Here is a 22,177-nt window from a genome sequence, read left to right on the forward strand (position 1 = left end):
ATCATTATCAGCAGCAGCATTATTATTATCATTATCATTATTGTTATTATTATTACCATTATTAATATTGTAATTTGTCAATCTATCATCGTCATCATCATCATTATTATTATTATTCTAATAATTATTATTATTATCAATATAACTACTATTTTCATTATTATCATTGCCAATGAGAGCCTTTCCAGGTCTTACCCCTTTCCACTGATCAAGGCATGTAAAGGGAGCTAGCGTTATCCCATTGAGATCTGTGGTAACTTTAGACGTAATACGATTTTTCCTGTTTATTTTGCAAGCTTCTATAAAAAAAAAAAAAAAAAGCTTCGCAAGCTTAAACAAAATTGTCGATTTGTTGTTGCACTAATGATATTGATACTGTCAATAAAAAAAAAAAAAAAAAAAAATCCGTAAATGGAACAATTTCTGTGCCCTGATTGGCTAGCTATGACAACGGATGACGTCACTTTTGCTCCATTTTGACAGCTGTTTCCTGTGAGGCGGGAAAGCGGTTTATTGAAATGATGTGTTGACTTTCTACGTAATATTGTTATGATGGTGTCTTGTGCCTCACATTTTCCCCGTATATTGATTCATTTCCAAAATCACATCTCTGAATTCCATTCACTTAGTTCAGATTCCACAAATTGTGAGCACAACAGTTCGCTGAAATTTTATATTCAGTTCAATGGTTTATGTTTGCTGTAGGCCTAAAGTTTGTTTCAGTATTTGAATGAAATCTAAGTAAAAATTCAGTGAACTGTGCTTGCAATCTGTAGGCTCATTGATCTTAGTGAATGAAACACATATCATTATCACATTGTAATCATTATCATAATGGTTATAATTATTGCTAATATTATCATAATGGTTAAAATTATTACTATTATTATCATTCTCTTTATTATTACTACCATTATCATCATCATCATCATCATCATCGTTATTATTGTTGTTATTATTATTATTATTATTAGCTCCGCCTAGGAGACTATGTTTATGGTAGCGTTGGGTAGTTTGTTGGATAATTGGTTGGCAGGATAACTTAAAAAGCAATAAACAATTTTATATGACTTTTTTTAAAACCAAAAATGTGTCTTAGCCACACTTAGATGCCATTAAAATTTTGGTAGTGATCCGAATACTGGGCAGGATAACTCATAAAGATATATATATATATATATATATATATATATATATATATATATATATATATATATATATATATATATATATTTACTTGCGGTGTGTCTTTTTACTTCTTTGTCCTTATTACTTGTTTGTCTTTTTAATGATAATCATATGTAAAATCTTAGGACACGAGTCCCCCAAACTACCGAGATGAACTTGTATTCTAAACAGACTGCCGATCGCACGCGAAACGCCTCGCTCGGTCGCCCAAGAAATCAGCTGCGGCTTCGTCAGCGACAAAGGCCGGCGATTCTTCGAGTGCGCTGTTCAGTTGCGTTTGATTCTCTGAAGGACCTTGAGGAAGACGCTGCCGTGCCTCTTGCAACCTGGAACGAGATATTGGGTTGAGATAAGTGCCCAGTCTCCTAGTGTATTATCAAAAAGCTTTTGAAATGATTGGGAACTGCTTTTGCCTACACTAACGATGGCTGCAACATATGACAGCTGTATCATTTATGGCAACAAGGTCAGGAATGACATGGGTTATCATCAGCCATTGACTTTGGTCATCACGCCCATCGGAAGGACCTCCGACAGATGAACGACAAACGATGGGAAGCGACAAGCGAAACCTTTGGCGCCCTTTTTGCATCTGATGACGGTGGTCGACTTGACGTTGGTCCCGCAGCCGCAGCCGCAGGAGGGGAGGTGCGGGGGCAGCGCCGTGCCCACGGGGGCGCTGGGGGTGGCGGCGTCGCTTCCGGTGGCTCCGCTGGCAGGGTCAGAGGGCGTGACACCGGCGGTGGCAGTGGGAGCACTGGCATGGCTGACAGCGGTTGTGCCAGCGGATGTGGCAGCTGCGGTGGTTGCAGTGGCCGTGGTGACAGGAGGGATGGTGGCAGTGGTCGCAGCGCCATCGGCGGTGTCAGCGGTCGTAGTTTCACTTGTAGTTTTGTCAGTGGTGTTGGGAGCAGAGGCGGTTGTGGTTGTGGCTGTAGCCCAAGGAGTTGTGTCAGCGGTGGTTGTAGCAGAAGTGGTTGTGGCTGTGGTTGTAGCCTCTTGGGTTGTCGTGTCGGCGGCTGTAGAAGCAGAGGTGGTTATGACTGTGGTTGTAGCAGCAGGATTCGTAATGTCGGAGGTTGTAGTAGGAGACGTGGTTGTAACCAAAGGTGTCGCCGTGTCGGCGGTTGAAGTACCAAAGGTGGCTGTGGTTGTAGCCGGAGGAGTAGTGGTGTCGGCGGTTGTAGTAGCAGAGGTGGTTGTGGCTGCGGTTGTAGCCTCTTGGATTGTCGTGTCGGCGGCTGTAGAAGCAGAGGTGGTTGTGGCTGTGGTTGTAGCCACAGGAGTCGAAGTGTCGGCGGTTGTACTGCCAGAGATGGTTGTGGCTGTGGTTGTAGCCGCAGGAGTCGTCGTGTCGACGGTTATAGTAGCAGAGGTGGTTGTGGCTGTGGTTGTAGCCGCAGGAGTCGTCGTGTCGGCGGTAGTAGTAGCAGAGGTGGTCGTGGCTGTGGTTGTAGCCGGAGGTGTCGTGGTGTCGGCGGTTGTAGTACCAGAGGTGGTTGTGGCTGTGGTTGTAGCCACAGGATTCGTAATGTCGGCGGTTGTAGCAGCAGAGGTGGATGTGGCTGTGGTTGTAGCCGCAGGAGTCGTCGTGTCGACGGCTGTAGTAGCAGAGGTGGTTGTGGCTGTGGTTGTAACCACAGGATTCGTAATGGCGGTTGTAGTAGCAGAGGTGGTCGTGGCTGTGGTTGTAGCCACAGGTGTCGTGGTGTCGGCGGTTGTAGTAGCAGAGGTGGTTGTGGCTGTGGTTGTAGCCGCAGGTGTCGTGGTGTCGGCGGCTGTAGTAGCAGAAGTGGTTGTGGCTGTGGTTGTAGCCGCAGGTGTCGTGGTGTCGGCGGCTGTAGTAGCAGAGGTGGTTGTGGCTGTGGTTGTAACCACAGGATTCGTAATGGCGGTTGTAGTAGCAGAGGTGGTCGTGGCTGTGGTTGTAGCCACAGGTGTCGTGGTGTCGGCGGTTGTAGTAGCAGAGGTGGCTGTGGTTGTAGCTGCAGGAGTCGTCGTGTCGACGGTTATAGTAGCAGAGGTGGTTGTGGCTGTGGTTGTAGCCGCAGGTGTCGTGGTGTCGGCGGTTGTAGTAGCAGAGGTGGTTGTGGTTGTAGCCGCAGGAGTCGTGGTGTCAGCGGTTGTAGTAGCAGAGGTGGTTGTGGCTGTGGTTGTAGACACAGGAGTCGTCGTGTCGGCGGTTGTAGTAGCAGAGGTGGTTGTGGCTGTGGTTGTAGCCACAGGATTCGTAATGTCGGCGGTTGTAGCAGCAGAGATGGTTGTGGCTGTGGTTGTGGCCGCAGGTGTCGTGGTGTCGGCGGTTGTAGCAGCAGAGGTGGTTGTGGCTGTGGTTGTAACCGCAGGGGTCGTGGTGTCGGCGTATGTAGTAGCAGAGGTGGTTGTGACTGTGGTTGTAGCCGCAGGAGTCATGGTGTCGGCGGTTGTAGTGACAGAGGTGGTTGTGGCTGTGGTTGTAGCTGCAGGAGTCGTGTCGGCAGTTGTAGTAGCAGAGGTGGTTGTGGCTGTGGTTGTAGCCGCAGGTGCCGTCGTGTCGGCGGTCGTAGTAGCAGAGGTGGTTGTGGCTGTGGTTGTAGCCACAGGATTCGTAATGTCGGAGGTTGTAGTAACAGACGTGGTTGTGGCTGTGGTTGTAGCCACAGGAGTCGTGGTGTCGGCGGTTGTAGTAGCAGAGGTGGTTGTGGCTGTGGTTGTAGCCGCAGGTGTCGTGGTGTCGGCGGTTGTAGTAGCAGAGGTGGTCGTGGCTGTGGTTGTAGCCGCAGGTGTCGTGGTGTCGGCGGTTGTAGTAGCAGAGGTGGTTGTGGCTGTGGTTGTAGCCGGAGGAGTCGTCGTGTCGGCGGTTGTAGTAGCAGAGGTGGTTGTAGCTGTGGTTGTAGCCGCAGGGGTCGTTGTGTCAGCGGTTGTAGTAGCAGAGGTGATTGTGGCTGTGATTGTAGCCGGAGGAGTCGTGGTGTCGGCGGTTGTAGTAGCAGAGGTGGTTGTGGCTGTGGTTGTAGCCGCAGGGGTCGTTGTGTCATCGGTTGTAGTAGCAGAGGTGGTTGTGGCTGTAGTTGTAGCCGGAGGAGTCGTCGTGTCGGCGGTTGTAGTAGCAGAGGTGGTTGTAGCTGTGGTTGTAGCCGCAGGTGTTGTGTCAGCGGTTGTAGTAGCAGAGGTGGCTGTGGCTGTGGTTGTAGCCGCAGGTGCTGTGTCGGCGGTTGTAGTAGCAGAGGTGGTTGTGGCTGTGGTTATAGCCGCAGGTGTCGTTGTGTCGGTGGTTGTAGAAGCAGAGGTGGCTGTGGCTGTGGTTGTAGCCGCAGGTGCTGTGTCGGCGGTTGCAGTAGCAGAGTTGGTTGTGACTGTGGTTGTAGCCGCAGGTGTTGTGTTGGCGGTTGTAGTAGCAGAGGTGGTTGTGTCTGTGGTTGTAGCCGCAGATGTCGTGGTGTCGGCGGTTGTAGTAGCAGAGGTGGTTGTGGCTGTGGTTGTAGCCGGAGGAGTCGTGGTGTCGGCGGTTGTAGTAGCAGAGGTTGTTGTGGCTGTGGTTGTAGCCGCAGGTGTCGTGGTGTCGGCGGTTGTAGTAGCAGAGGTTGTTGTGGCTGTGGTTGTAGCCGGAGGAGTCGTGGTGTCGGCGGTTGTAGTAGCAGAGGTGGTTGTGGCTGTGGTTGTAGCCGCAGGTGTCGTGGTGTCGGCGGTTGTAGTAGCAGAGGTGGTTGTGGCTGTGGTTGTAGCCGCAGGTGTCGTGGTGTCGGCGGTTGTAGTAGCAGAGGTGGTTGTGGCTGTGGTTGTAGCCGCAGGAGTCGTCGTGTCGGCGGTTGTAGTAGCAGAGGTGGTTGTGGCTGTGGTTGTAGCCGCAGGAGTCGTGGTGTCGGCGGTTGTAGTAGCAGAGGTGGTTGTGGCTGTGGTTGTAGCCGCAGGAGTCGTGGTGTCGGCGGTTGTAGTAGCAGAGGTGGTTGTGGCTGTGGTTGTAGCCGCAGGTGTCGTCGTGTCGGCGGTTGTAGTAGCAGAGGTGGTTGTGACTGTGGTTGTAGCCGGAGAGGTCGTCGTGTCGGCGGTTGTAGTAGCAGAGGGTGTTGTAGTCACAGGTGTCGTCGTGTCGTCGGTTGTAGTAGCAGAGGAAGTTGTGGCTGTGGTTGTAGCTACAGGTGTCGAGGTGTCGGCGGTTGTAGTAGAAGAGGAGGTTGTTTTTGTGGTTGTGGCCGCAGGTGTCGTGGTGTCGGCGGTTGTAGTAGCAGAGGTGGTTGTGGCTGTGGTTGTTGCCACAGGTGTCGTGGTGTCGGCGGTTGTAGCTACAGGTGTCGAGGTGTCGGCGGTTGTAGTAGAAGAGGAGGTTGTTTCTGTGGTTGTGGCCGCAGGTGTCGTGGTGTCGGCGGTTGTAGTAGCAGAGGTGGTTGTGGCTGTGGTTGTTGTCACAGGTGTCGTGGTGTCGGCGGTTGTAGCAGCAGAGGTGGTTGTGGCTGTGGTTGTTGCCGCAGGAGTCGTGGTGTCGGCAGTTGTAGTAGCAGAGGAGGTTGTGGCTGTGGTTGTTGCCGCAGGAGTCGTGGTGTCGGCAGTTGTAGTAGCAGAGGTGGTTGTGGCTGTAGATGTAGCCACAGGTGTCGTTGTGTCGGCGGTTGTAGTAGCAGAGGAGGTTGTGGCTGTGGTTGTAGCCGCAGGTGTCGTGGTGTCGGCGGTTGTAGTAGCAGAAGTGGTTGTGACTGTGGTTGTAGCCGGAGGGGTCGTCGTGTCGACAGTTGTAGTAGTAGAGGTGGTTGTAGTCACAGGTGTCGTCGTGTCGGCGGTTGTAGTAACAGAGGTGGTTGTCGCTGTGGTTGTAGCCACAGGTGTCGTTGTGTCGGCGGTTGTAGTAGCAGAGGTGGTTGTACCCGCAGGGGTCGTCGCGTCGGCGGTTGTAGTAGCAGAGATGGTTGTGGCTGTGGTTGTAGCCGCAAAAGTCGTCGTGTCGGCGGTTGGAGTAGCAGAGGTGGTTGTGGCTGTGGTTGTAGCCGCAGGTGTCGTGGTGTCGGCGGTTGTAGTAGCAGAGGTGGTTGTGGCTGTGGCTGTAGCCGCATGAGTCGTGGTGTCGGCGGTTGTAGTAGCTGAGGTGGTTGTAGCTGTGGTTGTAGCCGCAGTTGTCATGTCGGCAGTTGTAGTAGCAGAGGTGGTTGTGGCTGTGGTTGTAGCCGCAGGGGTCGTTGTGTCGGCGGTTGTAGTAGCAGAGGTGGTTGTGGCTGTGGCTGTAGCCGCAGTTGTCGTGTCGGCAGTTTTAGTAGCAGAGGTGGTTGTGGCTGTGGTTGTAGCCGCAGGAGTCGTCGTGTCTGCGGTTGTAGTAGCAGAGGTGGTTGTGGCTGTGGTTGTAGCCGGAGTCGTGGTGTCGGCGGTTGTAGTAGTAGAGGTGGTTGTGGCTGTGGTTGTAGCCGTAGGAGTCGTAGTGTCGGCGGTTGTAGTAGCAGAGGTGGTTGTGGCTGTGGTTGTAGCCGGAGTCGTGGTGTCGGCGGTTGTAGTAGCAGAGGTGGTTGTGGCTGTGGATGTAGCCGCAGGAGTCGTCGTGTCGGCGGTTGTAGTAGCAGATGTGGTTGTGGCTGTGGTTGTAGCCGGAGGAGTCGTCGTGTCAGCGGTTGTAGTAGCAGAGGTGGTTGTGGCTGTGGTTATAGCCGCAGTTGTCGTGTCGGCAGTTGTAGTAGTAGAGGAGGTTTTGGCTGTGGTTGTAGCCGCAGGAGTCGTCGTGTCGGCGGTTGTAGTAGCAGAGGTGGTTGTGGCTGTGGTTGTAGCCGGAGTCGTGGTGTCGGCGGTTGTAGTAGCAGAGGTGGTTGTAGCTGTGGTTGTAGCCGGAGGAGTCGTGGTGTCGGCGGTTGTAGTAGCAGAGGTGGTTGTGGCTGTGGTTGTAGCCGCAGTTGTCGTATCGGCAGTTGTAGTAGCAGAGGTGGTTGTGGCTGTGGTTGTAGCCGGAGGAGTCATGGTGTCTGCGGTTGTAATAGCAGAAGTGGTTGTGGCTGTGGTTGTAGCCGGAGTCGTGGTATCGGCGCTTGTAGTAGCAGAGGTGGTTGTGGCTGTGGATGTAGCCGCAGGAGTCGTGGTGTCGGCGGTTGTAGTAGTAGAGGTGGTTGTGGCTGTGGTTGTAGCCGGAGGTGTCGTCGTGTCGGCGGTTGTAGTAGCAGAGATGGTTGTGGCTGTGGTTGTAGCCGCAGTTGTCGTGTCGGCAGTTGTAGTAGCAGAGGAGGTTATGGCTGTGGTTGTAGCCACAGGAGTCGTCGTGTCGGCGGTTGTAGTAGCAGAGGTGGTTGTGGCTGTGGTTGTAGCCGGAGTCGTCGTGTCGACGGTTGTAGTTGCAGAGGTGGTTGTGGCTGTGGTTGTAGCTGCAGGAGTCGTCGTGTCGGCGGTTGTAGTAGCAGAGGTGGTTGTGGCTGTGGTTGTAGCCACAGGAGTCGTGATGTCGGCGGTTGTAGAAGCAGAGGAGGTTGTAGCTGTGGTTGTAGCCGCAGGAGTCGTCGTGTCGGCGGTTGTAGTAGCAGAGGTGGTTGTGGCTGCGGTTGTAGCCACAGGAGTCGTCGTGTCGGCGGTTGTAGTAGCAGAGGTGGTTGTGGCTGTGGTTGTAGCCACAGGGGTCGTTGTGTCGGCGATCGTCATAGCAGAAGTGGTTGTGGCTGTGGTTGTAGCCGCAGGAGTCGTGGTGTCGGCGGTTGTAGTAGCAGAGGTGGTTGTGGCTGCAGTTGTAGCCACAGGACTCGTCGTGTCTGCGGTTGTAGTAGCAGAGGTGGTTGTGGCTGTGGTTGTAGCTGCAGGAGTCGTCGTGTCGGCGGTTGTAGTAGCAGAGGTGCTTGTGGCTGTGGTTGTAGCTGCAGGAGACGTCGTGTCGGCGGTTGTAGTAGCAGAGGTGGTTGTGGCTGTGGTTGTAGCCACAGGTGTCGTGGTGTCGGCGGTTGTAGTAGCAGAGGTGGTTGTGGCTGTGGTTGTAGCCGCAGGAGTCGTGGTGTCGGCGGTTGTAGTAGCAGAGGTGGTTGTGGCTGTGGTTGTAGCCACAGGAGTCGTGGTGTCGGCGGTTGTAGTAGCAGAGGTGGTTGTGGCTGTGGTTGTAGCCGCAGGAGTCGTCGTGTCGGCGGTTGTAGTAGCAGAGGTGGTTGTGGCTGTGGTTGTAGCCGCAGGTGTCGTGGTGTCGGCGGTTGTAGTAGCAGAGGTGGTTGTGGCTGTGGTTGTAGCCACAGGAGTCGTCGTGTCGGCGGTTGTAGTAGCAGAGGTGGTTGTGGCTGTGGTTGTAGCTGCAGGAGACGTCGTGTCGGCGGTTGTAGTAGCAGAGGTGGTTGTGGCTGTGGTTGTAGCCACAGGTGTCGTGGTGTCGGCGGTTGTAGTAGCAGAGGTGGTTGTGGCTGTGGTTGTAGCCGCAGGTGTCGTGGTGTCGGCGGTTGTAGTAGCAGAGGTGGTTGTGGCTGTGGTTGTAGCCACAGGAGTCGTGGTGTCGGCGGTTGTAGTAGCAGAGGTGGTTGTGGCTGTGGTTGTAGCTGCAGGAGTCGTCGTGTCGGCGGTTGTAGTAGCAGAGGTGGTTGTGGCTGTGGTTGTAGCCGCAGGTGTCGTGGTGTCGGCGGTTGTAGTAGCAGAGGTGGTTGTGGCTGTGGTTGTAGCCACAGGAGTCGTCGTGTCGGCGGTTGTAGTAGCAGAGGTGGTCGTGGCTGTGGTTGTAGCCGAAGGAGTCGTGGTGTCAGCGGTTGTAGTAGCAGAGGTGGTTGTGGCTGTGGTTGTAGCCACAGGAGTCGTCGTGTCGGCGGTTGTAGTAGCAGAGGTGGTTGTGGCTGTGGTTGTAGCCACAGGTGTCGTTGTGTCGGCGGTTGTAGTAGCAGAGGTGGTTGTGGCTGTGGTTGTAGCCGCAGGAGTCGTGGTGTCGGCGGTTGTAGTAGCAGAGGTGGTTGTGGCTGTGGTTGTAGCCGCAGGAGTCGTCGTGTCGGCGGTTGTAGTAGCAGAGGTGGTTGTGGCTGTGGTTGTAGCCGCAGGAGTCGTCGTGTCGACGGTTGTAGTAGCAGAGGTGGTTGTGGCTGTGGTTGTAGCTACAGGTGTTGTGTTGGCGGTTGTAGTAGCAGAGGTGGTTGTGGCTGTGGTTGTAGCTGCAGGAGTCGTCGTGTCGACGGTTATAGTAGCAGAGTTGGTTGTGGCTGTGGTTGTAGCCGCAGGTGTTGTGTTGGCGGTTGTAGTAGCAGAGGTGGTTGTGGCTGTGGTTGTTGCTGCAGGAGTCGTCGTGTCGGCGGTTGTAGTAGCAGAGGTGGTTGTGACTGTGGTTGTTGCTGCAGGAGTCGTGGTGTCGGCGGTTGTAGTAGCAGAGGTGGTTGTGGCTGTGGTTGTAGCCGCAGGAGTCGTGGTGTCGGCGGTTGTAGTAGCAGAGGTGGTTGTGGCTGTGGTTGTAGCCACAGGAGTCGTGGTGTCGGCGGTTGTAGTAGCAGAGGTGGTTGTGGCTGTGGTTGTAGCCACAGGAGTCGTCGTGTCGGCGGTTGTAGTAGCAGAGGTGGTTGTGGCTGTGGTTGTAGCCACAGGAGTCGTCGTGTCGGCGGTTGTAGTAGCAGAGGTGGTTGTGGCTGTGGTTGTAGCCACAGGAGTCGTCGTGTCGGCGGTAGTAGTAGCAGAGGTGGTTGTGGCTGTGGTTGTAGCCGAGGGTGTCTTGGTGTCGGCGGTTGTAGTAGCAGAGGAGGTTGTGGCTGTGGTTGTAGCCGCAGGTGTCGTGGTGTCGGCGGTTGTAGTAGCAGAGGTGGTTGTGGCTGTGGTTGTAGCTGCAGGTGTCGTGGTGTCGGCGGTTGTAGTAGCAGAGGTGGTCGTGGCTGTGGTTGTAGTTGCAGGAGTCGTCGTGTCGGCGGTTGTAGTAGCCGAGGTGGTTGTGGCTGTGGTTGTAGCTGCAGGAGTCGTGGTGTCGGCGGTTGTAGTAGCAGAGGTGGTTGTGGCTGTGGTTGTAGCTGCAGGAGTCGTGGTGTCGGCGGTTGTAGTAGCAGAGGTGGTTGTGGCTGTGGTTGTAGCTGCAGGAGTCGTGGTGTCGGCGGTTGTAGTAGCAGAGGTGGTTGTGGCTGTGGTTGTAGCTGCAGGAGTCGTCGTGTCGGCGGTTGTAGTAGCAGAGGTGGCTGTGGCTGTTGTTGTAGCTGCAGGAGACGTCGTGTCGGCGGTAGTAGTAGCAGAGGTGGTTGTGGCTGTGGTTGTAGCCACAGGAGTCGTCGTGTCGGCGGTTGTAGTAGCAGAGGTGGTTGTAGCTGTGGTTGTAGCCGCAGGAGTCGTCGTGTCGGCGGTAGTAGTATCAGAGACGGTTGTGGCTGTGGTTGTAGCCGCAGGAGTCGTGGTGTCGGCGGTTGTAGTAGCAGAGGTGGTTGTGGCTGTGGTCGTAGCCGCAAGAGTCGTCGTGTCGGCGGTAGTAGTAGCAAAGGTGGTTGTGGCTGTGGTTGTAGCCACAGGAGTCGTGGTGTCGGGGGTTGTAGTTGCAGAGGTGGTTGTGGCTGTGGTTGTAGCTGCAGGAGACGTCGTGTCGGCGGTTGTAGTAGCAGAGGTGGTTGTGGCTGTGGTTGTAGCCGCAGGAGTCGTAGTGTCGGCGGTCGTAGTAGCAGAGGTGGTTGTGGCTGTGGTTGTAGCTGCAGGACTCGTGGTGTCGGCGGTTGTAGTAGCAGAGGTGGTTGTGGCTGTGGTTGTAGCCACAGGAGTCGTGGTGTCGGGGGTTGTAGTTGCAGAGGTGGTTGTGGCTGTGGTTGTAGCTGCAGGAGACGTCGTGTCGGCGGTTGTAGTAGCAGAGGTGGTTGTGGCTGTGGTTGTAGCCGCAGGAGTCGTAGTGTCGGCGGTCGTAGTAGCAGAGGTGGTTGTGGCTGTGGTTGTAGCCGCAGGACTCGTGGTGTCGGCGGTTGTAGTAGCAGAGGTGGTCGTGGCTGTGGTTGTAGCCACAGGAGTCGTGGTGTCGGGGGTTGTAGTTGCAGAGGTGGTTGTGGCTGTGGTTGTAGCTGCAGGAGACGTCGTGTCGGCGGTTGTAGTAGCAGAGGTGGTTGTGGCTGTGGTTGTAGCCGCAGGAGTCGTAGTGTCGGCGGTCGTAGTAGCAGAGGTGGTTGTGGCTATGGTTGTAGCCGCAGGACTCGTGGTGTCGGCGGTTGTAGTAGCAGAGGTGGTTGTGGCTGTGGTTGTATCCGCAAGTGTCGTGGTGTCGGCAGTTGTAGTGGCAGAGGTGGTTGTAGCTGCGGTTGTTGCTGCAGGAGTCGTGGTGTCGGCGGTTGTAGTAGCAGAGGTGGCTGTGGTTGTAGCCGCAGGTGTCGTGGTGTCGGCGGTTGTTGTAGCAGAGGTAGTCGTGGCTGTGGTTGTAGCCGCAGGTGTCGTGGTGTCGGCGGTTGTAGTAGCAGAGGTGGTCGTGGCTGTGGTTGTTGCTGTAGGAGTCGTGGTGTCGGCGGTTGTAGTAGCAGGGGTGGTTGTGGCTGTGGTTGTAGCCGCAGGTGTCGTCGGGTCGGCGGTCGTAATAGCAGAGGTGGTTGTGGCTGTGGTTGTAGCCACAGGAGTCGTGGTGTCGGCGGTTGTAGTAGCAGAGGTTGTTGTGACTGTGGTTGTTGCTGCAGGAGTTGTCGTGTCGGCGGTGTTAGTAGCAGAGGTGGTCGTGGCTGTGGTTGTAGCCACAGGTGTCGTGGTGTCGGCGGTTGTAGTAGCAGAGGTGGTTGTGGCTGTGGTTGTAGCCGCAGGTGTCGTCGTGTCGGCGGTCGTAATAGGAGAGGAGGTTGTGGATGTGGTTGTAGCCACAGGAGTCGTGGTGTCGGCGGTTGTAGTAGCAGAGGTGGTTGTGGCTGTGGTTGTTGCTGCAGGAGTCGTCGTGTCGGCGGTTGTAGTAGCAGAGGTGGTTGTGACTCTGGTTGTTGCTGTAGGAGTCGTGGTGTCGGCGGTTGTAGTAGCAGAGGTGGTTGTGGCTGTGGTTGTAGCTGCAGGAGTCGTGGTGTCGGCGGTTGTAGTAGCAGAGGTGGTTGTGGCTGTGGTTGTAGCTGCAGGAGTCGTCGTGTCGGCGGTAGTAGTAGCAGAGGTGGTTGTGGCTGTGGTTGTAGCTGCAGGTGTCGTCGTGTCGGCGGTAGTAGTAGCAGAGGTGGTTGTAGCTGCAGGTGTCGTGGTGTCGGCGGTTGTAGTAGCAGAGGTGGTTGTGGTTGTAGCCGCAGGAGTCGTGGTGTCGACGGTTGTAGTAGCAGAGGTGGTTGTGGCTGTGGCTGTAGCTGCAGGTGTCGTGGTGTCGGCGGTTGTAGCAGCAGAGGTGGTTGTGGTTGTAGCCGCAGGTGTCGTGGTGTCGGCGGTTGTAGTTGCAGAGGTGGTTGTGGCTGTGGTTGTAGCCGGAGGAGTCGTCGTGTCGGCGGTTGTAGTAGCAGAGGTGGTTGTGGCTGTTGTAGCCGGAGTCGTAGTGTCTGCGGTTGTAGTAGCAGAGGTGGTTGTGGCTGTGGTTGTAGCCGCAGGGGTCGTGGTGTCGGCGGTTGTGGCTGTGGTGGTTGTGGCTGTGGTTGTAACTGCAGGAGTCGTGGTGTCGGCTATTGTAGTAGCAGAGGTGGTTGTGGCTGTGGTTGTAGCCGCAGGTGTCGTGGTGTCGGCGGTTGTAGTAGCAGAGGTGGTTGTTGCTGTGATTGTTTCTGTAGGAGTCGTGGTGTCTGCGGTTGTAGTAGCAGAGGTGGTTGTGGCTGTGGTTGTAGCCGCAGGTGCCGTCGTGTCTGCGGTTGTAGTAGCAGAGGTGGTTGTGGCTGTGGTTGTTGCCGCAGGAGTCGTCGTGTCGGTGGTTGTAGTAGCAGAGATGGTTGTGGCTGTGGTTGTAGCTGCAGGTGTCGTCGTGTCGGCGGTTGTAGTAGCAGAGGTAGTCGTGGCTGTGGTTGTAGCCGCAGGAGTTGTGGTGTCGGCGGTTGTAATAGCAGAGGTGGTTGTGGCTGTGGATGTAGCCGCAGGTGTCGTCGTGTCGGCGGTCGTGGTAGCAGAGGTGGTTGTGGCTGTTGTTGTAGCCGCAGTCATAGCAACAAACACATATATATGTAGGAGCAACATCCTGATGGAAAAGAAAAGATATTTAGCATTTAAAGGAAGCACGTCGAATGATGTTCTAAGACCAATTGTCATAATTTTTTTTTTATGTATATGTTTCTGTGTGTGTGTTTGTGTGTACGTGCGTGGAAGGAAGCACATCTATTGATTTTCTGAGCTATTGTCATAAAATTTCATGTATATGTATATATATATATATATATATATATATATATATATATATATATATATATATATATATATATATATATATATATATGTGTGTGTGTGTGTGTGTGTGTGTGTGTGTGTGTGTGTGTGTGTGTGTGTGTGTGAATATATGTATATATCTATATATATCTATATTTACATGTATATGTATATCTATCTATATGTGTGTGTATGTATGTATGAATCTATCTATCTGTCTATCTATCAGTCTATCTATCTATATATGTGTGGATGGATACATCTATATCTATCTATATGCATGTATGTATATATACACAGACACACAGACACACAGACACACATACACACACACACACACACACACACACACACACACACACACACACACACACACACACACACACATATATATATATATATATATATATATATATATATATATATATATATATATATACACACACACACACACACTCCGAACCAAGGTGACACTTCCAACCTAGGCCCTACATCCCCTGGTAAGGCCTTAACCGGAGTGTCTGACTTAGAGGAAGTTGTACAATCCTCAATCAATGAGGATCTGTATTTATCTGATGCCACCAGCACTGGGGCCTCAGAAGATGAAGCAAGTGACACTGAGTAACCATCATGGCACACAATCTAAGCATACTGCAGTGGAATATCTGTAGCTATAAAAGCAAGAACTCATTTCTCCAGTCCATTGTGCGAGCAAGGAGCATTGACGTCGTCATGCTCCAGGAGACACTAACAATGGGATCCGTGTGCTTCTCAGGATATCATGCCTTCACCACTCCAAACCTGGATGGTACTAGAGGCCTGATGACCCTGGTAAAAGAAGCTATCCCTTGCTCCTTAATAGCCAATCCGCCGCACTGTGGAGATGGTGTTGAATCTCTTGCTGTTGAGATTCAGCTACCTGGGGGCTCTATAAAAATATACAATATTTATAGCAAACCACTGTGTGAGAGCTTAGATCTAAACCAGGTCTGTGCTACTGCAGCACAAGACCGAGTGATCATAGGGGGAGACTTCAATGCACACATGGCCATGCTGAATCCCCGCAAAAGGCCGAACGCGGCAGGCATTCACATAGCAGAAGTGCTTGAGACATTCCCTGAGATCGCTCTTCTCAACACCAAAGAACCAACGCATGTGAAGGGAGGGGTCCTAGACCTCACCTTTGCCACTGCAACAATGGTGGAGAGAATTCGATGGTGTGTTGATGATACAGTTACTAGTGATCACTACGGCATAGTCACCACACTAATGGATGCAGGTCCAGCCCAAAGACCACATCACATTCCTAAATGGAAAACTGACAAGGCCAACTGGTTTGCCTTCCAAGAAGGCTTGGCTCGATGTCTGAAAGACAATGAACCCAATAACGATAATGAAGATGTGGATGTGCTAGAGGCAAGGCTAATCCAGGCCATAAACCAGGCAGCCTCACAAACCATTCCCAAAACTCGTCCATGGTCCAGAACTCACAAAGACGCCTGGTACTATAATGACGAGATCAAAGAGGTCAACCACAGGGTTAATATGTGTAGAAAAAACTTCCGACGGCAAAGATCTCCCGACAATCTGGCCCTGCTGAGGGAAGCTGTTGTGGATGCCAAGGAAACTGCCAACAGAGTAAGGCAGGAAAAATGGCTGGAATGGTGCCAGTCTTTTGGGTACCAGACCAGCCTTACAGAGCTGTGGAAACGGGTCAGGCAAGCGACAAGCCGCCAAGCCCCGAAATGCACTCATCATGACCCACAATCAGAGGCTAACAGATTGGTGCTTGAGTTCTCTGCCAGAACCAGCACCAACAATCTGCCTCCAATGATGAGAGAAAAACAACAAAACTTAAATCCAGAAAGACTTGCTCTCATAAGAGACAAGGCACTCGAAGCTGATGAAGCAGATGCCTTGTTCTCTCTTAGGGAACTAAGAAAATCATACAAATCCAGTTCTGGGTCAGCACCGGGATCTGATGGGATCTCTCACCCCATCATTTTGCATCTAGGCCTTGCAGGAGAACTTGCATTCTTGCAGGTTATCAACAAATCCTGGCAAACAGCCACGGTGCCCCAGAGCTGAAAACAAGCCACAATAGTTCCCATCCCAAAGCCAAAGGAGCCTGGCAAGTACCGCCCCATCTCTCTTCTCAGCTGCCTGGGCAAAACAGCTGAGAAGATGGTACTCAACAGGCTCCGATGGAAAACGGGTCCCCCCCATGAACACCTGCACGGGTTCACAAGGGGTAAGAGCACTGCTCATAGCATTTCCACACTCTTAAGCACAATCTGCACCTCGCCCGCCGTGGTTGTCTTCCTTGACCTGGAGAAGGCTTTTAAATTGGCAAGTCCACTTGCCATTCAAGAGACCCTAATCCACAAAGGAGTCAAAGGCAGACTCTTGGCCTGGATAGCTGACTATTTTAAAAATAGATCAGCAAATGTCAGATTTCAAGGCCACCTCTCACAGCACATGCCACTTGAAAATGGAACTCCTCAGGGAGGGGTTCTTAGTCCAGCCCTGTTTAATACCCTCATGTCCAACATACTCGACATTCACCTGCCAGAGGGATGTAAGATCATCTCTTATGCAGATGACTTGGCAATCATAGCCTCTGGCAACCACTGCCTAACTAGGGCTCAGCGTTGTCTGAACCTGGTGTCTGAAGAGTGCTGTAGGACGGGTCTAAAAATATCAGCAGCAAAATCCAAAGCAATGGCACTGAGAACCAATGTCAGAAACAAAAAACTCACCATACAGGGTATGGATCTGGAATGGGTGAAGGAATATCTATACCTTGGTGTATGGATAGGACACACACTCACTTTCAAAAAGGAGATCCAATACCTGCTTGACAGAACCAAGGAAAGACTGTCAGTCATGAAAGTCATGACAGGGAGACACATAGGAGCAGGACACAAAGTACTAAGATCATTCTATGTACATGCTGTCCGTCCTATTATTGACTATGCATCTGTCGCCCTCATTGCTTCCAGCACATTAAAAGAAAAACTGGAAACAATACAAAACGAAGCAGCCAGGATCATTCTAGGTGCACCTAAGTGGACAAAGGTCATCAACCTCCTCATGGAAACTGATTTACCGTCCGTGGACACTAGAATTGATCTAATGGCAGCACAGTTCCTTTCCAAGGTCCTGCAGGCACCCACAAACTCCTATTTAAGACAAAGAGTTCTCAGACGCCTACAACAAGATTATCAGTTGTTTGCAGACAATTCCTGGCTCACACATACAGCCAGAGTTTTGATACGCTTTCAACTAAAAGATTCATTGCTTGCCAAGGGTATGGACTCCCCCCACCCTGATTACAAAGAACCCCCGCCGTGGGCAAACGAAATGATCGAATTCTCAATTTTAAATCTCACAATGAGAAAAGATCAATATTTCATGCCTAGCCTAAAGGCACAAGCACAAAGGGTCATTGAACAAATAACTCCGCCGGGTAGTATAACTTACTATACGGACGGATCTGTGGATCCAATAAACCATACTGCAGGCACCGGCTTTGCAACAAAGGATACCACAGCATCCATTAGGGTCACTGACAATGCCTCAACGCTTCAGGCTGAAACGGTTGCGATCATGGAAACATTGACACACGCGTCCCTGAGGGGAGGGCACGTTGTCATTCACACAGATTCAAGAGCAACTATTGACAGTTTACAGCATAGCATGCCCCCAGATAACATCTACCTCTTGACAACAGTATTATACATAGCCCAAAGAATCCTTAGTCAAGGTAGAAGAATCATCATAAACTGGGTCCCAAGCCACATAGGCATACAAGGGAACGAGCTTGCTGATAAACTAGCCGAAAAGGGTAGGGGTATGCCCCCATCCTCCATGATCGTTAAACCCAGCCGAAGGGGACTGAGCCAAGGTACCAAAGCTGCAGCGTGTGCGGTCCTCCGGGGAGCACATAGAGAAAACATTACAAAATCGCTCGCTGCCAAGTGGTACTCAGATGCTTCAGGCTATGAGCCACTGGCCCTTCCTCCAAACACAAAAAGAGGTACCGAAGTCATACTATTCAGACTAAGACTAGGTTACCAATGCGCTTGGCAAATTATTGACAGTGAGTCTGGGAGGTCATGTAAACACTGCGGCGAGCCTAACGCCACCCTGTTACATTACTTGCAGAATTGTGTACACACACAATTTCTGAGACAGGGACCACCCACCACAGCCGCCGGGCTGGTAAAAAGGGTGTGCAACATGCTTTCACCATGGCAGCTGGATCGCTTGCTTGCAATCCAGCCACCGCGGTAAGCATGCAGTTCAAAGAAAACATTTGAGTTAACTAGAAATAGTTAACACAGGCCGGGCCACCCCAGAGAAAAGGCCCGGGCGAAGCATGACTTCGCAAATCTAACTGAACTGAACTGTACCTCTATGGTACCTTGACTAGCCTTCAGGCTAGTACAGTGGTAACGTGTCGGCCTCTCATCCGAGGGGTCGGCGGTTCGCGCCCTGTCCAGGCGCGAGAAGTTGCAATTGTCGCCCGGAGGTTACTGCTGTGGCTGGGCACCACGGTGGGTAAGGACTAAGCTCTGTCGCGTCAGCACTCGCTGACACACGTTGATCGAGTCGACATTAGTCGGCACAGGCCGGGCTCCCCCATAGCCCGGGCGAGGCTTAGCTTCGCATATCAGACTTATCCTTATCCTTACCTCTATGGCAATGGATTTGCATCCGCCATAGACCGGTGTCAATCATCTCTTTAAGGAGCTTTTGAGTGTGGGTGTGACTGCCCACAGGTATGGCTGGTGTGCTGGAGATCGACAGGGAGAGCAGGGGTGGCTCCCCCGAGGGCTAAGGCCTGGGTAGGCCTAGTTGCTGCTTGCTGGGTCTTGCTCGGCTGGAGGATCGTGAGTGCTGAACTTGGCCCGGATGCTGGAGCTGTGCCAGCCACCCAGGAAGGAGGGGAGCCTGCGGTCCAATAGGCGAGCTGTGAGGTGTCCGTGGTCAACCAATCAGGTCTCGGTATGCGTCTTCGAGAAGCTGCTGATGGTGAGGGCGAGAGGACAGGCTGTGGACCTGGACCCAACCTGGGTGAAGTATGTCATGCTGCAGGTTGCAGGGGTAGGCTACAGGTACTCCCCCTCCAGTGAGGGAGCTAAGCAAGTGTGCGATAACCGTGATACTCCAGAAAACTGGGTATTTGTGTCACTCCGGAAAGTCACTAGTATGGCAATGGACTTGCATCCATCATAGATTGGTGTCAATTATCTCTTTTAAAGAGCTTTTGGGTGTGGGTGTGTTTGCCCACAGGTATGGCTGGTGTGCTGGAGATCGACGGGGAGAGCCAGGGCGGCTCCCCCGTCGGCCAGGGCCTGGGTAGGCCTAGATGCTGCTGGCTGTGATCTCGCTCTGCTGGAGGATCGTGAGTGCTGAACTCAGCCCGGGTGCCGGAGCTTAAGTGGGTCTGAGATGTGCCAGCCACCCGGGAACGAGGGGAGCCTGCAGTCCAATAGGCGAGCCATGAGGTGTCCTTGGTGCACACAGAGATCACCCACTTGGCGTGGTGGCATTATTGTCACCCACTTGGCATGATCCTGCTGAACAAAGTCACCTGACTTTGATCTCTTTCGAGATTATTTGACAAAATACACAGAGAGGTCCGCCAATTTATCGTGATTCGCCGCGACAATTGGCCAGGCTTTCTCTGGTAGTAAGTGCCCCCGTACCGCTCCCTTGGAGAGCGAGGTAGCAAACCTGGGCTGAACCCCCCTGGACATAGTTTGTGACTTTGCATCAAGGGCGACTTTTCGGTGCCTGATTCTCGCCCTCTCTTTCCTACTTCCTGGTGCAGCCTGGGCCTGCGGGAAACTCTGGTTTCCAACATTCGCCTGGGCTGCGGTGACGTGATCACAGCTCCTTTGTAGCAGGATTGAGGTGCAGAGCGTTTACCACACCAAAGCTCCGAGTTCAGCCCACCCAGGGGGATCTCCTGTCCTGTGGTGCTGAAGGGTCGAGTTGTAGGAGACAGGGAATTCCGAGGCCCTTCATAAGACCTCAGCTACTGAGAGTAGGAATAGGGATAGACCCCCGAAAGGGGACCTAACAGACCTACCCTCTCTCAATGACCAAAGCATGAATCAGACCATGGCAGTCACCTTGAAGCCTTTCAAGGCTACAGGGGGACAAAAGAAAGGCAAAATGCAGGCCGATTGTGTCCGGCCTGCAGAAATGAGCAAGGACAAGACAGAAAAATATCAAGAAAGTCTGTCCATGCACCTCAGACCGAGAGAAATCTGAATTCCCCTCAGAATTCTCAAAGTCAAGAAGGGGCTCAAGCTGAACCAGCCAAACCAGCTGCCCTCACTACTAAAGGCCTTAAACCCCTACAGAGGGGAGGCGTGAAGAGAAGGGTGGAAATTGACTGAAGAAGAGTCTGAACCCACCCCAAATCGACTAATGCATTTTAAGGTACCAAAAGAGCCTAAAGACTTCGACAATGCCTACCAACTGGTTAGGGCATTGGAAAAGAAAAAGCAGGTCAAACTCTCAATTCGAATCGCTAGAGATGAGGGCATGCTTATTGTACCCAAAGATAAAGCCACCCTGGGCATCACAAGGCCAACTGCAAGGCCAAAGCCATATGTGGTGTATGCAGCAAGGCACATAAAACAGAAGTGTGCATCAAGGCACACAAAACAGAAGTGTGCATCAAGGCACACAAAGATGGCCAGAAGGACACAACACCCGTGTCCAAACTGTGCCAAGAAGCATCATGCCTGGAGCCTGGCTTGCTCTGCCAGGAAACAGGCAGTCATTAAAAAGCAGGAGCAAGCCAAAAAGCGTCCTTACGTTGTCCCTGCGCCCCCAGGCACCTATGTCTGGGGACAAAATAAAAGGGAAAGGACTCCCCGACCTCCTAAGAGGAAGGAGATATCCCCCCCAGCCAAAGCCGGATACCTCTAACAGAGAGGAATTCCCCAGGCTTGCTAGTGGCAAGAAAATGAAAAAGAACCCGAGGGAAAAAGGTTCAAAGGCCACAGCAAAGAACCCCCAGTAAATGGTAATCTCTTCTTTGACGAGAAGGATATGACTTTCCTGTTGAGTGCTGTAGTTTCTGCAGTAGCAACAGCCTTGGGGAGGACCAGTGAGGAGGCGGAGAAGGCAGTCCAGGTCGCCATGACGGCTATGACCCAAATTGTTGCAGCTCTGAAGGGAAGGAAGCTAGAAGCCTCCAAACCGAAAAAGAGCTGCACTCCCCTCCCTAAATCCTCGAATGGCAGGCTAGCTTCGGGAGAAGCATCATGTGAAACCCCAGCTAATCAGTCAGATTGAAACTGTGCAGCAGAGGCCCCCACTGCAGGCCGAGTCTGTACAGCCAAAGTCTGATCCCCTGACTCATGGCACACAATCTAAGCATTCTGCAGTGGAATATCTGCAGCTATAAAAGCAAGAACTCCTTTCTCCAGTCAATAGTGTGAGCAAGGAGCATTGATGTCGTCATGCTCCAGGAGACACTAACTATGGGATCTGTGCACTTCTCAGGCTATCATGTCTTCACCACTCCAAACCTGGATGGTGCTAGAGGCCTGATGACCCTGGTAACAGAAGCAATCCCGTGCTCCTTAGTAGCCAATCCGCTGCACTGTGGCGATGGCGTTGAATCTCTTACTGTTGAGATTCAGCTGCCTGGGGGTCCTTTAAAAATATATAATGTATATAGCAAACCACTCTGTGAGAGCTTAGATTTAAACCAGGTCTGTGCTACCGCAATACAAGACCGAGTGATCATAGGGGGAGACTTCAATGCACACATATCCATGCTGAAACCCCGCAAAAGGCCGAACGTGGCAGGCATTGATATAGCAGAAGTGCTTGACACGTTCCCAGAGATCGCTCTTCTCAATACCAAAGAACAAATGCACATGAGGGCAGGGGTCCTAGACCTTACCTTTGCCACTGCAACAATGGTGGAGAGAATTCGGTGTCGATGATACGGTTACCAGTGACCACTACGGCATAGTCACCACCCTAATGGATGCAGGTCCAGCCCAAAGACCACATCACATTCCTAAATGGAAAACAGACAAGGCCAACTGGTTTGCCTTCCTTGGCTCGATGTCTGAAAGACAATGAACCCAACAATAATGAAAATGTGGATGTGCTAGAGGCAAGGCTAATCCAGGCCATACATCAGCATCTCTTATGCTGATGATTTGGCAATCATAGCCTCTGGCAATCACTACCTAACTAGAGCTCAGCGTTGTCTGAACCTGGTGTCTGAAGAGTGTTGTAGGACGGATCTAAAAATATCGGCAGCAAATTCCAAAGCAATGGCTCTGAGAACTAATGTCAGAAACAAAAAACTCACTGTGCAGGGTTTGGATCTGGAATGGGTTAAGGACTACCTATACCTTGGTGTATGGATAGGACACACACTTACTTTCAAAAAGGAGATCCAATATCTGCTTGACAGAACCAAGGAAAGACTGTCAGTCATGAAAATCATGACAGGGAGACACATAAGAGCAGGACACAAAATACCAAGATCATTCTATGTACATGCTGTCCGTCCTATTATTGACTATGCATCTGTAGCCCTCATTGCTTCCAGCACAACATTAAAAGAAAAACTGGAAACAATACAAAACGATGCAGCCAGGATCATTCTAGGTGCACCCAAGTGGACAAAGGTCATCAACCTCCTCATGGAAGCTGATTTGCCATCCATGGACACCAGAATTGATCTAATGGCCGCACAGTTCCTTTCCAAGGTCCTGCAGGCACCCAGAAACTCCTATCTAAGACAAAGAGTACTCAGACGCCTACAAGACTACCAGTTGTTTGCGGACAACTCTTGGCTCACACATAC

The 22,177-nt window shown here is 52.1% G+C and overlaps 3 protein-coding genes across 3 annotated transcripts; 2 read left to right on the forward strand and 1 right to left on the reverse strand.

Moving 5' to 3' along the window:
- Positions 1-1,245: 1,245 nt before the first annotated feature.
- On the reverse strand, positions 1,246-6,279 carry LOC138862344 (mucin-2-like). Its single transcript, XM_070124072.1, has 2 exons — positions 1,761-6,279; positions 1,246-1,514 (listed from the first exon to the last, which is right to left on the reverse strand). Exons 1-2 carry the CDS (start codon positions 6,277-6,279, stop codon positions 1,456-1,458), a joined length of 4,578 nt encoding a protein of 1,525 aa, XP_069980173.1. The 3' UTR covers positions 1,246-1,455.
- LOC138862346 (uncharacterized) lies at positions 6,278-7,055 on the forward strand. Its single transcript, XM_070124073.1, has 2 exons — positions 6,278-6,907; positions 7,029-7,055. The coding sequence occupies exons 1-2, from the start codon at positions 6,278-6,280 to the stop codon at positions 7,053-7,055; spliced, it is 657 nt and encodes a 218-aa protein (XP_069980174.1).
- A 41-nt stretch (positions 7,056-7,096) lies between these two features.
- Positions 7,097-18,290, forward strand: LOC138862347 (mucin-19-like). The gene is made up of 9 exons (XM_070124074.1): positions 7,097-8,042; positions 8,337-8,462; positions 8,757-8,942; positions 9,117-9,486; positions 9,717-9,856; positions 10,161-12,055; positions 12,143-12,386; positions 12,441-13,087; positions 18,105-18,290. Exons 1-9 carry the CDS (start codon positions 7,097-7,099, stop codon positions 18,288-18,290), a joined length of 4,740 nt encoding a protein of 1,579 aa, XP_069980175.1.
- The last annotated feature ends 3,887 nt before the right edge of the window (positions 18,291-22,177 follow it).

The sequence above is a fragment of the Penaeus vannamei genome, chromosome 8 (genome assembly GCF_042767895.1).
Source record: "Penaeus vannamei isolate JL-2024 chromosome 8, ASM4276789v1, whole genome shotgun sequence".
In the NCBI taxonomy this organism is placed as follows: Eukaryota; Metazoa; Arthropoda; class Malacostraca; order Decapoda; family Penaeidae; genus Penaeus; species Penaeus vannamei.